Source organism: Opisthorchis viverrini, assembly GCF_000715545.1.
Source record: "Opisthorchis viverrini unplaced genomic scaffold opera_v5_64, whole genome shotgun sequence".
Taxonomy (NCBI): Eukaryota; Metazoa; Platyhelminthes; class Trematoda; order Opisthorchiida; family Opisthorchiidae; genus Opisthorchis; species Opisthorchis viverrini.
In genome coordinates this window covers 1,276,757-1,293,916 of record NW_008751720.1, presented here as the reverse complement: position 1 = coordinate 1,293,916, position 17,160 = coordinate 1,276,757, and the positions used below count along the sequence as shown (strand labels likewise).

At 46.1% G+C, this 17,160-nt stretch overlaps 1 protein-coding gene across 1 annotated transcript in view; it reads left to right on the top strand.

The window, feature by feature from the left end:
• Positions 1–6,075: 6,075 nt before the first annotated feature.
• T265_04098 (hypothetical protein) overlaps positions 6,076–17,160 on the top strand; it is a gene marked incomplete at both ends in the record, with an annotated part of 46,979 nt that continues 35,894 nt past the window's right edge. Inside the window, 4 exons of the mRNA XM_009168744.1 lie at positions 6,076–6,113; positions 8,676–8,964; positions 10,427–10,495; positions 15,070–15,280. Of these exons, the coding sequence (XP_009167008.1) occupies positions 6,076–6,113; positions 8,676–8,964; positions 10,427–10,495; positions 15,070–15,280 (607 nt within the window). The remainder of the gene's footprint in view (positions 6,114–8,675; positions 8,965–10,426; positions 10,496–15,069; positions 15,281–17,160) is intronic.

Sequence of the window (17,160 nt, the reverse complement as noted above, 5' to 3'; positions counted from 1 at the left end):
TAGAAGCGCCGGACTCCTCTCATTAACGGAGTGAAGGGCATTCCTGTATCACATTAGAAAAGTATCAACCCCACGGTCCAATTCCACAAACGTAGTAGGAGAGGATGAAATGATGGCAGACTTTAGTGTTAGGACTAACTCCTTAGCAAGTCCATTCGGCTGAGCATGTCGCAGAGGAATAAGCAGATGTGGACATCCAAGACCTTTCAACCATTCCTCAAGGAATTTTGCAGTGAAGTGTGTGCCAGTGTCAGTGATCAAAACACTTGGTAGACCTTTGTGACAGAACACTTTCTTCAACGCTTTCTGAGTGAATTCGGCACTTGGAGACGTAATTGGAAAAACTTCAGGCCAGCGCGAATATGCGTCAATAACAACCAAGGCATAGTATTTGCAGAGAAAAGGACCACAGTAGTCGGTATGAACTCGTTGAAACGCTTGACGAACAGGCTCGTGTAAACCAACTGGAATACTTCGTATCCTGGGTATTTTCATGCCACCTGTAGCCTTGGGACCTCAAGAATCAGTTGTTTGATTTCATTCTCATTCAAAGGAGTCGGTAAAGATACTGGTGCGCAGTGAGCGCGGAGCTTTGAGTCCAATAATCGATGGTCCCGGCGTTGAAACCAAAAAGTTACAATCGATAGAGGTACCTTGGAGCAATCTTACAGGGATCGTGCAACTACCAACTAGGGGTACAGAATGTCCAGTAATACAGCGAATAATGACATCTGTGGGCACTATCACGGCACTGGGATAGAATGCAGTTAGATCTGAGTGTGGAATAATGGACTCAACGCTACCAGTGTCAACAATGAAATCACGCTTTTGGCCATCAGTAGATATCAAAGTTCTAAAAACGGGACGAATTTTGGGACAAAACAGGTAGAGGACGAGTAGAGATATTTTCAGATAATGCTTTCACGTCAGCATTTGGGTCAGAAGTTAAGAGACACTTTTGACTTATGGAAAAGCTGAATGTGTCCCTTGTTTGCCGCGGATAAAACACTTGGCTCGTCTGAGGGTATGAATAGCTGGAGTGTTTTCATCCATAAAATTCACACTTCCCAATTTTTTGATCCATCGGATTAGAGTGACGATCTGTGAAGTGACGTGTTGATGGATTGGAGGCACGAAAATTTGTTCGAAGTTTGGATTTGTTGTTCGCCTGCATCTTTGAATTATTTCTTTAAATATAATTTAACAAGACTGCTTCCTCACTCTTTGTTACACGCTTCAAATCTTCATACTGCTCACATAGTTTCCGAATAGTCTGAAATTTCTGATCCGGACAGAGCAGTAAATTTAGCTTTAATTCGGGCAGTTGGATGTCAGCAACGAGCCTATCACGCGGCTGGTCTTCTAATTGGACACCGCAGTCACATTTGGCCGCCCATGTCTGCAGCTGCAGTACGAAATCACGAACCGGCTGTGAATGGGAGCGGGTCAACATAATGAACCCAGCTCTTTCAGCTGCTACGAACTTACTCGGTTTGAAGCCTTGAAGAACTATTTTCTTCGATGCATTGTAGGAAATATCGATTGGAGATTACAGATATACCAAATTTTTGATCGATCGACACGCCTCCTTGCTAAAAAAATGTGGGAAATATGCCGTGAGTTTCTTATCATCCATACCAGATTTTGTGAGACACCATATGTCGAACAGTTCCAAATAATCCTTTACGTCTCGCGCAGAAATCCTGGAGTTCCAATGCCAGCGCCCTCCAAATGGATGTAGACGCTGCCAAGCAGTGGTCGTTGGACTGGCACCTTCCTCTGAATGATGAAAAGTGCGTCCATGTGTCGTTTGGAGGGGATTCAGCGAATGCCTTTGTTATGCATGGTGAAAAGGGACCAGAAAACATCATGAGGATAGATGCCAAAAAAAGATTTGGGCATCTGGGTCTCCTCAAACTTGTCCTTCGCACTACACCATGAGAAATCGGCCCAAAAGGCATTCGCCGTTTTACGGATGATCCGACGTACCTTCTCCCGTATTACGGGAGACGTCAGACCGCTCCTGGAGTACGCCAACAAAGTTGTCTACTCAGGACGTACGAAAGACGTTACCCTCATTGAGCGTGTCCAGCGGGCCGCCACGAGAATAGTTGCCGGCCTCAAGTCCGTGGACTACGAAACGCGTCTCGCGACGCTTGATCTATTTCCCCTGGAGTACCGTCGCCTCCAAGGGGACCTAATTCTTACCTACGCCCTGTTTGAACAAAGCTTGACAAACAGGTTTTTTACCGTTGACCCAGCAAACACCCGGCGGGGACATAGTAAGAAAATCTTCAAGCTGCCATGCCATCATTGGCCTGACATGCGTCGGTTTTTAGACAACCACTTAGCGAACTTCACACTTATTGTAGTTCACAGTAAGTCAGAAGAACACGTAAGTATGGACACAGGTGTATTGAGTACACGCGGTCAAACTGGTCCGCTTTCGCGGCAGGTAAGCAAAACAACTGTGTCATATCCAGTCAACCCACGGCGCTCACGCGAGCCAATCAATCGGACACGTATCCAATCTGCCACTCAAGTCACACGTCAGATCGATGGTGGGACGAAGAACGGACACGCACACGCGCAAATTCTCTGACACACCGAAGCAGCTACTACAGTCCTCCACCGCTAGATTTAGCCAACTCCAGCTTGGTAGCGTTCGACCAGCCTTGACTCCCTAGCCGACCGGCGCAGACACCTTGACGCATCTGTGGGTGTTTCGGACCTCTCTTGCTCCCGTTCGGAGTCCACCTGCACTGTCGTCTCCAGTGTTTGTTCTGCATCTGGTCCATGATTCCAAGTTCTGATATGGTCTAAATGACGGCGTATTAACCTCCCGTCTTCTAACAGCATGTCAATAAGGTTACGGTTTGTCGACCTCACACATCCATGCACCCATTCATTATCTGAAGGCTGAAGTTTGACGTAAACCTCCTCGCCATCCCGTAATGTGCGAGGTCGGTCGTGTTTATCCGCGTTTTACTTCATGGAAAACTGCTGTTGTTTTACCTTAAGCGACAAATCTGGTCGCAGCAGATTCGAACGTGTTCTGAGTCTTCGGTCCATTAGCAATTTGCAGGGGGCCTGGCCCGTAATAGTTTGCGGCGTAATTCTGTATTGCAGCAAAAACTTGTCCAACCTTGCTTGTAGGGGACCAGGGCTTTGTTTTCTCAACCCATTCTTTAACGTTGCCACCGCGCGTTCCCCCAGGCCGTTAGAAGCGGGATGGTATGGTGCTGTAAGAACATGCGCAATCCCGTTGGCTCTCAGAAACTGCTGAAATTCCACATTGGTAAAAGCCGTGCCGTTATCAGAAGCAGTCATATCCGGCACACCATGCGATGCGTAAATGCTGTGAAGTGTAGACATGGTCAACGTACTAGATGCAGTCCTAGTGGGCACTGCCTCAATCCAATTGGAATATGCATAGACAATCGTCAGGATCATGTAACCTTCAACAGGGCCACAATAATCCACTTGTATGCGGCTCTACGGTCGTGACGGCCACTGCCATGGTGATATGGGTGCTGCTGCGGGCAAAGCCCTGCTTTGCTGACTTGCTTCACACCTTTGAACGATCATTTCCACATCGTGATTGATACCAATTCCCTTGTCCTGGAGCGTACCGCAAATGATACCGATAGCATGCAAGTTTTAAGGTCCAACGTTGCGTTCTAGGTGACGTTATTTGGGGTATTGTTTTATTTTCTCCGAGAATTCCAAGTAGAGGCTTGTGGTCCGTAAATATGTCGAACGTTTGTCCGAAAAGTTAGTGCTGAAAGCGCGTGACTCCGAACAGAATCGCCAATGCCTCCTTATCAATTTGTGCGTAATTCCTCTCTGCAGGCGACATGAAGCGTAAGCAACTGGTTTGAGGATTCCCGATTTATCCTTCTGCGATAACACAGCTCCAACACCATATGGTTGAATCGAAATGAGTAAGCACCGGAGGATTCGTAAGGGCACGTTTCGCCTGTTGAAACACCTTCTCTTGTTCTTGATTCCAAATCCAGCTGACTCCCTGACGTAGCAAGTAATTCGGTGGGTGAAAAAGTGTGGCAGCTTGCGGGATAAACCTCGCGTAGTGATTAACCATGCCGAAGAAAGATCTTAGTTCATGTTTATTCCTTGGTTGCGGTGACTCTAATATTGGACGTATTTTCTCGGCTAGAGGGGCCAAACCATCCGCACTGCTGCGGAAACCCAAATAGTCCACCTGATCTACGAGGAAGCCACACATCTCCTTCTTTATTTGTAGTCCACACTCCTTCAAACGATCGAGTACCAGTTTCAGCAACTTCAAATGCTCCTCAATGTTGCACCAGGTTATCAGAATATCGTCTAGATAGACGAACGTTTTAGGTATCCCCGCGATAACATTTTCAATTGTGCGTTGAAATATGGATGGAGCGGAATGGATTCCAAAAGGAAGGCGATTAAACATAAACAGACCTCTATGAGTACTGATGGTTGTAACAGGTTTCGCCTCCTCCGTTAATTCCAATTGCTCATAAGCCTGAGCTAGGTCTAGTTTTGAAAAATATTTGCTCTTACCGATTTGTGCATAGACATCTTCGATTTTAGGTAACGGGTAATGTTCTGGGGGTGTGCTGGCATTGACCGTGGTTTTATAGTCACCGCAAATTCTAACTGTGCCATCCGGGTTCAGTATTGGCACGATTGGTGTGGCCCACTCCGAGAACTCCGTGCTTTGAATTATTCCTTCCCGTTGCAAACGGTTAAGTTCTTCTTCAACCTTTGGACGCATCAAGTAGGGCAATGACCGAGCCTTCAGGAATCGCGGTTGTGTTCCAGGCGGAACGTATATATTCACCTTTCCCCCGGAGAACTTGCCAGTATTCGGCTCAGAAAATACTTCTTCATAATTGCGGATAAGAGATTGAACCTCCGGGAGTGTCGAGACCTGGTTTAACGTAAGTATGGGTAGCTGTTGAAGCCAGTCACGTCCTAACAAGTTTGGACCACTTGCTTCAGCAATGTATATGGTTTCGTTCACCGTCACACACTTATATGGAACATTCACATTTTTCGTCCCCAGCAACTTCACCTCTTCTCCTGTATATGTTCGAAGCCGGACTGGGGCTTGCTGAAGTTTACCTTTCACGGTCGGTCCCGGGTTGTCTTGCCATGATTTTTCAATGCACAGTGTTACGGCACTACCCGTATCCAGCTCAAAGACCATTGGCGCATTGTTCACCTGTAGTTCTACTTGATACGGCGACTGACCGCGGTTGGTGGGAGCAGCTACATGAAGGACGTATTCTGGGACTTCTGACCTTGTGACTTGATTCGTACCAGCAGGTTTAGTTTCGGACGCTGGTGCTGAGTGGCATACTTTCACGAGGTGGCTACGTTTCTGACAGTGATTGCAAACAGTTTGTGTGTGCCGGCAATCCTTTGGTTGATTGTGACGGCCTCCACAACGATAACACTTAAACTGTGTTCTGTTCGACGGTTGCTGTAATCGATTCACCTGATACGATGAATCCACCGACTCTGATGTCACGGTAGGTTGCACAGATTGTAACAAGGTTGTGTTATTTTCTGCTGCTTCCAATGCCACCGCAGTATCGTAGGCCGATTCCAAAGTTAAGTTACTGTCAGCAAGTAAACACTGTTGTATGCGGGCGTTTCTCACACCAACTACCAAGCGATCTCTGAGCATATCGCTCCGAAAATCTTCATAGTCACAGTTCTCCCTAAGGCTCCGTAATTCCGCTACGAAATCCGCAATGGATTTTCCTTTCTTTTGTACCCTTGTATTGAACTTGAATCGCTGTGCGATAACAGAAGGCTTAGGATTGTAATGCTTGGAAACGATAGACACAAGATCGTCAAAAGTCCTCGTATTTGGTAAATCCAGAGAGTCCAAGCTGCGTATCAAACTGTATGTCGCCGAGCCACAAATCGTAAGAAGTACGTTCACTTTCCGCTTGTCGTCGGTGGTCTCGTTTGCAAGAAAGTAACAATTTACCCGTTCCACATATTGGTTCCAGGAACCTCCAGTAGCATTAAATTATTCTAGCTTTCCGCAAGACATTTTGTAAGATGGTTTCGTCAGACCCTCACCAGTATTGTAGTTCACAGTAAGTCAGAAGAACACGTAAGTATGGACACAGGTGTATTGAGTACACTCGGCCAAAGTGGTCCGCATTCGTGGCAGGTAAGCAAAACAACTGAGTCACATATCCAGTCAACCCACAGCGCTCACGCGAGCCAATCAATCGGACACGCATCCAATCTGCCACTCAAGTCACACGTCAGATCGATGGTGGGACGCCGAACGGACACACACACGAGCTAAATCTCGGACACACCGAAGCAGCTTCTACAACACTAAAAGTGATTTGGCGGGGATGTGCGATTCTTTGGGCAGCGGGAGTTATTCTAGCCTGGCCAAGGAAACAAGCTGAAACGAAGCCGATATGGGATCGCAGGGTTTTTGTCCGTTTTGGGATCCTGTGTTTGTAGATCTTAGGCAGGTGGAGTGGATAACAGCCAAACAAGTCTTCCAAACCCGACATTGCCGCGGTTCAAATCTTGGGAAAATGAGGTGGTGGGATGAGATTAGTGAAGCATGGTGCGTTTGAGGCGACACCAAATGGGATAATGTGCGTTAATATACATAGAAATAAAAACTTGACGTCTGTTTCGATTAGAGTGATGAAAAATGGTTATATGGAACAAGATATAGATGGATGTGCACCTAGTAGACTGGCGACCAGGGGTTGGGTTTGCTAACATGATATTGAATTAGAAAGGTTCTAGTAAAAATCGATCTAAGTACGCAGAGTGGTGGTCTGGACATCAGATGTATAAGGGCAGACAGGAGTGAATATCTGAGATGATTGATTGGTCTGGTGTTTACTACATGATTTGGGCAGTACCAGCAAAAGGAAGAAGGCTTTTGCTACGGAGTTGTTTATTAGAGAAGCATCAACTGAACAGTTTCAGACTATTGGATAGTGGAGAAAAACTCTCATGTGCATCATGTTTACAAAACCGAACACCAATATTCTCCTTGACCGCGTCTTCCTGAAGTTTCCTGGATACCCAGTTGCTGGTGCTCAAACGCAAGCAAATGCTACAAATGCCACAATTTTCGTAATAGATCTCACTTTTCAGGAGACCTGAAGCGGATTTAGGAGAAAAAACTCCACATGCCTCATCACTGTTATCCACCTTTACACCAGGGAGAAAGTAAGTGTAAGAGAAAAAGTCACCAGTTCCCGAAGCACTGCTACGAGCTTCAAGGAATCAGGTGGTGCAGGGAGAATAGAAAGCTACTGGACACTAGTCTTGCATGCTGGTAGGGTTAGGAGCTTCTGTATCTGTTCGCTTCGGGGATCAGTCAGTAAGTGCGTGTTTTTCTATCGACTAAGTTAACTTTGGTGCGGTACAGCAACAAGCACGGGAAGGGCTGCTACATTTTTACACCACCACGTAAGCCGGGGCATCATAGAGTGCTCAGGCTATTCCATCTGTTTTTAACGAATTTCGTTTTCTTAAGAGACAGTAGGTTAGTGTTTTCTGTTGTATTTTTTAAATCGTTTGTGGCTAGTGCTTTGCCGGTTAAATGACAACCGGGACGAGTCCAACCCAGCAGCAACAAACAGAAAGCCACAGTTTTATGGATTTCCTGAATTAAGGGCTGTGCTATGAACCACCGGCGATGAGCGAAGCACTCGTGCTACTAAAGGGGTGGCGTTTCTACGAACATACCATGGTGCAGCGCATCCTGAAGGACGTACCGACCACCACACGAGGTTTTCGTCCCTCGTGCATGCTACCAGATCAACAAAGTGCCATCCCACCAAGCCATTGTAACTGCGGCTTATGTAATAATAAATAACTCCAGCTACCAGTTATTCAACCGGTTGAGGAAGGCAAGTTTAGTGAAACAGCTCAGTCGGTTTGAACAAACAAACGGGCGAAAACCGCTGGAGAAGGCTAATCGCGGAGGCAAATTAGGGGGCAGCTACCGCTGGGACTATTCGGACAGAACGGAGATGACCGCAGCGTATAAACCATGGCTGAGCTTTAACGGAGCATGAGCTACGGAGCCAAACATCGGCATACCGAATGTTGTTTGCGCGTGCTGAAGTGGTTTTGAGGCGCATAATCCGGTCTCAGGAACTTTACTTTTGTTCGGTTTATGCTGGTTAGCGTTAAGCAGGATGAAGCGCCACTCATTAAACTGAGTAGATAGAGTAGTCCAGGGCAGGGACCCAGCTTTGGTATGGTATAATTCGCCTTACGCAAGTCAAATAAGTAGCACCTATAGTGAGGGGTTGGATTATTTTTCAACTATTGTTTTAATTATTTGTTCGCCGAATTCAGAGATGCCTCCAACCCCGTTCCTAAAGGCCATCGCGGGTTAGCTGGGTAGTAACTAGGGCGGCTGGGACCTCACACGTAAGGAAGTTGTCTGCAAACCGTGAAAATTTATGCTGTGATATTTCGAGATCCAACGGGAGGACTGTTCCAGATGCAAGTGTAGCAAACCAAGAAAAATTAGCGTTGTAGGTTTGTGCTAAAATACTGCTGGATTTACGGAATTTATATTGTGCCTATGACTATACGTTTGGCCCAGGCTCTGCCATAAAAGCATTTCGGTACAACGGACGGTGTAAGTGAGCTAAGTTTAGCTCTCACGGTCTGAGACATAGTGGCTCAAGACCCACGATTAGCCCCACTGGCATACCGTGTAAGGTGACGTGGGGCATCCTGAAGTGCGCAACAATAATTTGCCCCAGTACCAATAACTTGACATTCACGATGAAACAACGATCCCTCCGAAACCATTCTTACATAGCCATTATTCTCATATTTATGAACAGCGTGACCCAAGCTGGGGACGGAGGACTCATTTGGGGTGCCACATTTTTCGACCGTAATGGCATCCGGTGGAGTTCCAAATGTTCCGCTGCTGCAAAAGTACCAGTCCCACGGGATTCAGGGGGAAATACTACACCGGATTAAGGCGTTCTAATCAGGTGAACATTCCGAGTGGGACCATTCTCGTCCAGGTCCACGTCGACAACTTTTAAGATTTCCCCTCAAGTCTATGTCTATTGTTTGCGGACAACCTGTAATCCTGGAGTTCCAGTACCAGTGCCCTACCAATTGATGTGGTCGCTGCGAAGCATTGGTCGTTTCCCTGGCATCATCCCCTGAATGACGAAAAATGCCTTCATATGTCACCAGGAGGAGATTCAGCAAACCCCTATCATTCATGGTGAGCAATGACAAGAAGACAGCAGAAAGACAGATGCCGAAACGGATTTGGGTGTCTGTCTGTCTTCAAACATGTACTTCACACTGCACAATGAGAAATCTACTCATAAGGCTTTGAAAGTCCTGTGGGCGGTTCGAAGCACCTTCCCCCGTGTTACTTGCAAGGCCTTCCAGAATATCTAATGGGCCTACATCAGACCGCTTCTTGAATATGTTAACCAAGTTGCCTATACAGAAGGCAAGAAGGACATGGCCTCCATTGACCGTGTCTGGCAAGCTGCTATAAAAATGTTTCCTGGCTTTAAATCCCTGAACCATGTAACGCGTCCCGTGTGGCCTAACCTCCTTCTCCAGGAGTATCACCCCTTCCGAGGGGACCTAGTTCTGTTCGAACTAGGTTTGGCCAACAGGTTTTTCACCGCTGACCAAGCAAACACACGGTGGGGACACGGTGAGAAGACTTTCAAGCGCATTGCGCACAATTCCACTAGACAAAACTTTTTTCTCATTTCATGTAGCTTCTGCATGAAATAACCTTCCTCCACGGTTGTCCACACCCTATCCAGCACCAACTTTGAGGTACTATTACGCGCTTTTTTCTGCGAGTACTTCCGCTGCTCACCTTATCATCCCGCACTGAGAAACTAAAGATAAGTGCTACACATTTTTTCGCTTGCACATTTCAGGTAAACAGTAGGCGCTGAACGTCAAGAACAAAATAGACCCGGGAAACCTGGGACAGGGCCACGATCCTCAATTCGTGAATCCGCGAATCTCACTTAAACACAAGTCCTCAGTACAGTACCAAATATCGGCCCCAAGAGCAATTGATGTTCTCTGACCAATGCTGAACACTTAGCTCAGCACCGGAAGAATGGAGAATTGGGATACGGAGGTCATGAAAATGCCCTTGGCCTAGTGTAGCATCTGCGGATTTCGAAAAATAAAATCAATTGTTCCGTGAACTGAATACAAAATTATTGAGTCACTGAGCTCAAGGGGGTTGAATTCGACCTAAGGAAGGTTTTGCTACTTTTTGATTTTCAAGGTTGATTTTCCGTTCCCTCTTTCTTTGTTCCGGGAATGCCGCTCAATTCGTTGTTCAAAAAGATAGAGCGAAGCAATCAAGTAAAAACTCGTCCTAGTCACTAACGTGTCTTAGTATCTCACGCAAAAGCTTACAAAAGCGAAAGGTACTGATGTCGGCGAGGAATACAAACAGTTGTCAGCGGTTAGTTTTATAATTTTATTAACTGTGAAACAACTATACGATCCAACTGTGTCGCCCGCAAAATCGACCCCAAGTTTTTTCACTTCGAACACACGGTTGGCTAACTCTTCCAGTTAGGGACTATTCGTCTTCGACGACTGAACCAGGTGTGTAGCAATGCGACCTAGCAAGAACGACGATGAGTTGTCTAGTGAGATCCCGTCTTACGATGCGCTGAGTGTGAATGGCCGAAAATCTGCGTTTGTGCAGCAATGTAATCAACTACATTATATGGTTTTAGCAAGTTTGCTTCATAGTTTTGTCCGAGGGAATCTCAATGACCAGGTGTCGTGTGTGTATTTCGCACGCCCTCAACGCAAATGAGTGGAAACGGGCAAGCGCGTGGGTCGTATCCACCTTGTCATTTCATGACCGGCGGAATCCGGTGATTGATCATTGCCACCCATATCTAATTGCTTCGTGGTCTATCTGTATTGGAAGCTGACTCACAGGCGAGCTGAACCATATGGCTCTCGTTGGTTCGTAATTTCATGATCGGCACATAACTACCATCACTCAAAAGCGGCCTTTGAGACTTAGAGCTTACTCTGGTAGAATGTACAGGCAACGGTTATCGACGCGTGTGCGGGATGCTTCCAGAGACATTACCAAAAGAAGGGGCAATTCACTCAGATCTTTTACTCTGTGACTAAAAAACGCTTACCCGGAGTAGCTTGCCACAACATCCTCTGGACGACCAGAGGTGCACAACCGGAATCGAGAGAAGTGCGCTTGGGAGCGCCAGGTTTTGAGGAATTATCCTGAAGTATCTGTAGCCGTAGTTAACTGTAGATATTACAGCTGATGGCAATGGGTGGCGAACGGATTCACCGGTCCATGAAAATTGGCCCATGGAGATGTTTCCAGCAGCAGGACGGAGTGAGAAAGAGGAAGGAGTATCCACCCTACTGTAGGTAGTAAGCAAGGCTATTGGGATAACGGCACCACGTGACGACCGATGTGGCTAGTGGTTATTTATAATTGCTCAGTTCATTGTGCACTGGCTGGGATGCCGCCAGTTTTGAACAGTAGGACGATCCTATCAGTCCATTTATTTCAAATGGTTTTGCCTATCCGATATGGTAGGTGGTAACAATTACGCAGTGGAGGCGATAGTTCCGACGCAAGACTGCCCTTGGCCGCATGATACAGGCATATCAAACAGGGTTACTAACCATTGGTCTCTCTTGTCTCGAGGTACGCATCCGGGAAGGTGGCATTTACCGACGCGACTGAGTTAACTAGTCATCATCATCATCATTGTCAGCCGTAATAACCACGTACTCGTCGTACAGTGGTTGTAGCTACCACAGTTTCGTTCACCGATTATTTGGGGGGTAGCTGCGCATTGCAGGCGGGAGCTGATAAATTGGTGCATAAATCCAGCACTGTCAGTGAGCTGTCGAGTGGGGGTGATTAGTAGGGTTATCGTGCTTTTTGCCGAGCTATTCACTCACTGCCCGCAAGTCTTTTCATTCCGATACAAGGCTCGGATAACAGGACTGTACGAGGCAACCGGTCTCCTCGCACACGGAGCACATGGCCTAACTAACGTGCCCAATGGATGGTGACCAGCTGATCTACCGAAGTAAACTTGAGTTTTTCGAAAACCATCTGGCGCATTTCAGCACCACTGAAGCACTAATGGTGTTTAAATCAGACTCGCGCTTCGTTTCGGAGGCACTGCCGCAAACACAGGGAGCCTTTGAAGGTCTTCATATGCAATGGCCAAGTCTGTGACCCATAGAGCCGGACAGATCGGACTGCGGCATTTTACGGCCTATCCTCGATAGCCAAGCTTGTGTTACATCGGTGCCACAAAAGGCAGAGTTTATCAGACGCTGTCCTGGCCTTCTAATTCTGGAATTGATTTCGTTTTTCGTCAGTGTGCCAAGACTTATGAAGCTACCCAGATAGATAGGCGTATACACGAAACCAATAAATTCATTTGCAAGTAAGTATGAGGAGTTTATCGGACGCTGTCCTGGCCTTCTAATTCTGGAGTTGATTTCGTTTTTCGTCAGTGTGCCAAGGCTTATGCAGCTACCCAGATAGATAGGCGTATACACGAAACCAATAAATTCATTTGCAAGTATGAACTTTAGATTTGATCCCACCGAGTCTTGCGGCGGTACTATACAGCAGCGAGACTAAAAACGGACTATGCAATGTAATTATCTGGGTTATTTAAACTGGTTATCACTTCTAAAGTGTCTGGCCAAAGAATAGCAATATAATCGGCGCGCTCAATGTCGCAAGCAAACATCCTGAGTGTATTTTGATCCTTGGCGTGCTAAAGGTGGGTAAAGGGGCGAGATGGCTCAACTGGTTAGAGCGTGAATTTACTGACCGGAAGGCCTCTCGACTTCCTCTGTCTAGGCTTGAGCAACCTGGCAGTATCCCAGCTCTCGTGCTTTCTTCAGGTAGCATGGCAGCTAGGCACCGGAAGGGTGTTACAGCTGGACGATTTTTTATTTTTCTAAAGGCGGGTGAAGAAGTTCCAAGGCGCTTATTGATTACGAAGTTAAAGTGAGGACAGGACACACTTGAGTGGGAACACTGTATGTGGTGAACTCAGGACAGTATTTATCGTCGACGCGTACGAGTCCGTAGGTGGCATGTAGAACTTTTATAAGCGACAAAAATTCAGAAGGGATACTCGTCATATCCGAAACTTCAGTATCTCAGTCAGCTGCGTAAAACGCGTGCTTGTATTTGGTTATTGTGGTTCACAAAGGCTGCTCTGGCCTTTCCACTGAGTGGAAATATCGCATTTGACTAGACCCCCGGGACTGATACAACTACCCAGGTAGACGAATTTGTCTACCTCAATCGGCTCATCGCTCAAGCTTAGATTTATGTCTGAGCACTTTTCAGGTGTGAAGCGCACTCCAAACTGCGAGTTAAAATTATTCAGATCATTTAATATCGTCTGAATTGATATGGTGTTTTCGAGATGGACGATCCAATGTGTATGATTAAGGCGAGCACAAGCGCTGTACCGGGTATAAAAAAGCATTTTCACGAGAACCCGGGGAATGCAACTTCATCATAATGGGACTACCCGATCGGGAGGCTATGACACCAAAGTGGCCAATCACAGCATCACGAGACCTAGAGCTGAGACAATAGTAGTCCAAGTTAGAAACGTTTTATTGGCCCGACGCGTTCGTCAAGGCCCGGTGGCGGCACTCATTAGTGCCGACCAAAAAATTGTAAGCAATGAGTCTATCAACCTAGCACACAGACGGTTTCCTTGCGTCATGTCCTAGTTTTTTCTGGACAGATTTTGTACCTGCTTTGTTCGAACCTGTACGCAGTATGTGGTGATGTGCAAAATGGCTTCAGAGGGCTGTAAACCTGGATTAAATTGTAAATCCTCAATAAACAGTCATGTGCCATTCAGAGAGCAGTTAACCACAACAATTTACGCGAGCGCTCCCTAAAACAGTTTTTGAACTGCTGTATTACAGAAGATACCGGGATTACAAGCTCCGTAATTCAAAGGGTGGACCACGAGGCATCTCGATATTTCACCCGATCATGCCACTTGGGGCCTACAAAACAATGGTATAGAAATACGATAGCGATGTTCTCGAAAATGACTTATTATCTGTAGAATATCCTTTTTCATAATGAGGCTACAACTTAGTTCTGAAAATGACTGATTGAACAAACAACTCTAGGTTTGATTTCATGGCTCGGACGAATTTCGACTATGTTTCACTGCCCACCGCTCCTCGTGGCTAAGCTCACCGGGGGAGAGCTTATTCTCCCACGCCCCGCCCAGAGGATTGAATTATATTTCGAACAAAGTCAGTTTGATTGAAATGGTTAAGTTTCTAAATTTGATTGACATCACATTACGACACAACACAACACAATGCAAGTGGAAGAACACTGTGAACCGCTTGATAGACACGTGTTTCCATAACCATGGTCTTTTCTAATGTCGAGCCTAACCGTACTGGTTGAGATGATGTTATCTAACTTCGGGGCGCGGCTTATTTGCAATGAGCGATAACGGGGTAGGCTTTTTCAGAACTGGCAAAGTTGGTAATTTCCAGATGTCAGCATGGTCGTCAAATGAACACAGCACCTAGTGTTATGATGAGGGTCCATTGAGCCTTGGCAAGTGAGAAAGCTTGGCTCAGATGCTGTTGTTACCCTGAGTCCTCTACCGTCGTAAGGGAGGAGGAGTAAAATGGTATTTTCAACTGGTACACTTCAACGTTCGAAGGGTGATCTTTGAAAGTGGAAGTACTAAATTGGCCGGTGAAAACGGTATCCAGAAACTGGCTGTAATGTCACACCCTACAAGTGGGCAAGATCTGTGGAACCTTTAGCACTAGTAAGTGAAGGTAGCGTTGAATGAAGTGTTCTAGATACTAGGCGAGCATGAGTTGGTTACTGGCGCAAATCAACGGATATAAGGCTTGATTGTGTTTATCCGGTATGACTATTCTTTATTTCTTCCTTTATCCGAGCTTCATCCATCGGAACTATCCAAAATTTATATTCCTCTCGCCCTTAAGTTAATCGATGTGTACAAGAGCTATTTCGAAGAGGTCAAGAAGCGGTCTATGGAATGCCTAGAGCCAGGCGCTAATATTCGCATTCGCCCGACACCCACCGCGGAAGGGTCGCATAACAATCCCGCTACAAACTCTTACCCTCACGCAGAATTCCTTCTTGGTCAGTGCTTCGAGAAGTATGCCAAGGCGTTAGATGTGGACTCCCCTCTTGGTAAGTTCTTATTTTGGATGCACGCACCACTTATCAACTATGTATACATGTCCTGTGGTTTTAGGAACAGAGTCTTAAAAGTAAAGCCAACGTTTGGGTCTATACCCGAATTGTTGGTGCCTTTGTCTAGACTAGAGTGTCATTGCGTTTCACCACAGAACCTACAGAACCTTTGAATTTTATTTTTAGCGTCTCTCAATGCGCGAGCTTGAAACAGGTCAGCGGTACTAAACTCCCGTGTTCTTGTTGATGCTTGTGACGAATAAAAAAGGGCTTTAGGCTGCCTTGATGCTGACATCCAAGCAGATTCACCTGTCTTTTAGGTTAACACCTGAATAGGAAGTGAATTACGTGTTCCGTTACTCGAGCGCGTTTCAGCATGAAGCGGTCAGTAGACCGGCTGCAATATTTTTGCTTCTCTGAGACAAAGGTATCACTTGGAAGATCTTACGAACCAACCCACTTGGCGTCTGGTTCTAACTGAAGCACATCACCAACTTCTTGTTACTACCCCGAATGATTGGAAAGGTTTAAATCAGAAGCATGTGTCAGCCGCGTTATCCACTAGTCACAATGACGTTAGAGCTGAAGATCATTTTGTTGACACGTTAAATTAGCCGCAATATGTCTAGTTTCTTACAAGATGCTTCCTCTTGGATTGACGCAGCTTTTGTGCAGCAGGTTCACGTGAAGAATAGCACAAATAAGATCTTCAGCTGGGATTCAGTCTAGCCTCCCGATAAAACCAAATAAGTTTGCAAATGAGCGCATGTCGCGAGTTACATCCAATTCCGGTTCGAGCAGAATATAAAGTTGATGGAAACTCAGAGACTGCACCTGCATAGTGAGCCTCACGATTAGTGTCTTCCATAAAGGAAGCAATGTTCTCGAGAATTACACTCATTTTCAAATCAATATGGTTTTCATTAGAGACTCAACTGAATCTCTCGTTTATGATATGATGAGCCTCAAGAAGGGCGAAACCGGTTCTGGGCTGTTGAAAAGTTTTCAGCAACCTTGTTAGTAGTTTCCTTTATGAGACAATGTTCTGTTCGATAGTGGAAGATAGGACTCCATTTCATGAACAAAACCCTGTCGGTGCTGTCACTGTGCAGCAGAATGTATCCGTCATCGTCATTATCAGAGACAGCGACGTCAGTGTTGATACTGATGTTTCACGGGCATTCAACCATATAGTTTATTTAATCATGTCTTATTCTTTAGAATGTAAAGAAGAGAAAAGAATGGACGAGAGAAGGGACCTGGTGTAGGTCTATCGCAAGCATTTTGAGGTGCATACATCTCCAAACACTCAATCACACAATCTGGAATGAAACTGACAACACAAATGCCATTGACACTGATCATCCGACATTTTTTGCAATATCTCCAGCCAGCCGCAGGAGGGGTCATGGGTACTCCATTCTGGAAGGAGTGCTGCACCAACAACACCCAAACTCTTCGTAACCTCTTTCATAACTATCTTCTAAACCATACATTGTCCGCCTCGTGGTTTAACGCCATCCTGAAGAGGGCGTAGAGGTATCAGGTAACCAATGGAATCGATTTTCGAAGTATTTTACCCAGAGCTTCAAGCGTCCTGCTTTACTGCATATCATGCAGCGGTTTTGTCCGTGATTATTTTGATGACATGAGGTTTCCGAGGACCTGTCGAAAGAATCGAGTGGAGTGGAACACGGGCGTTCCCAGCATTCTTTACATCTTTCATTTCTTTAGACTTTCGAGTCCACCAAGCTTCTCGGTTTGCACTGACACTACACTCTACTTGAGGTCGGGTGATGCGTTGGATGGAGTTGTGATTGCGACGAGGTGGAATTTGTCGCCGGGCCTCCAGTAAAGACGTGGTCCTACCAGAGACC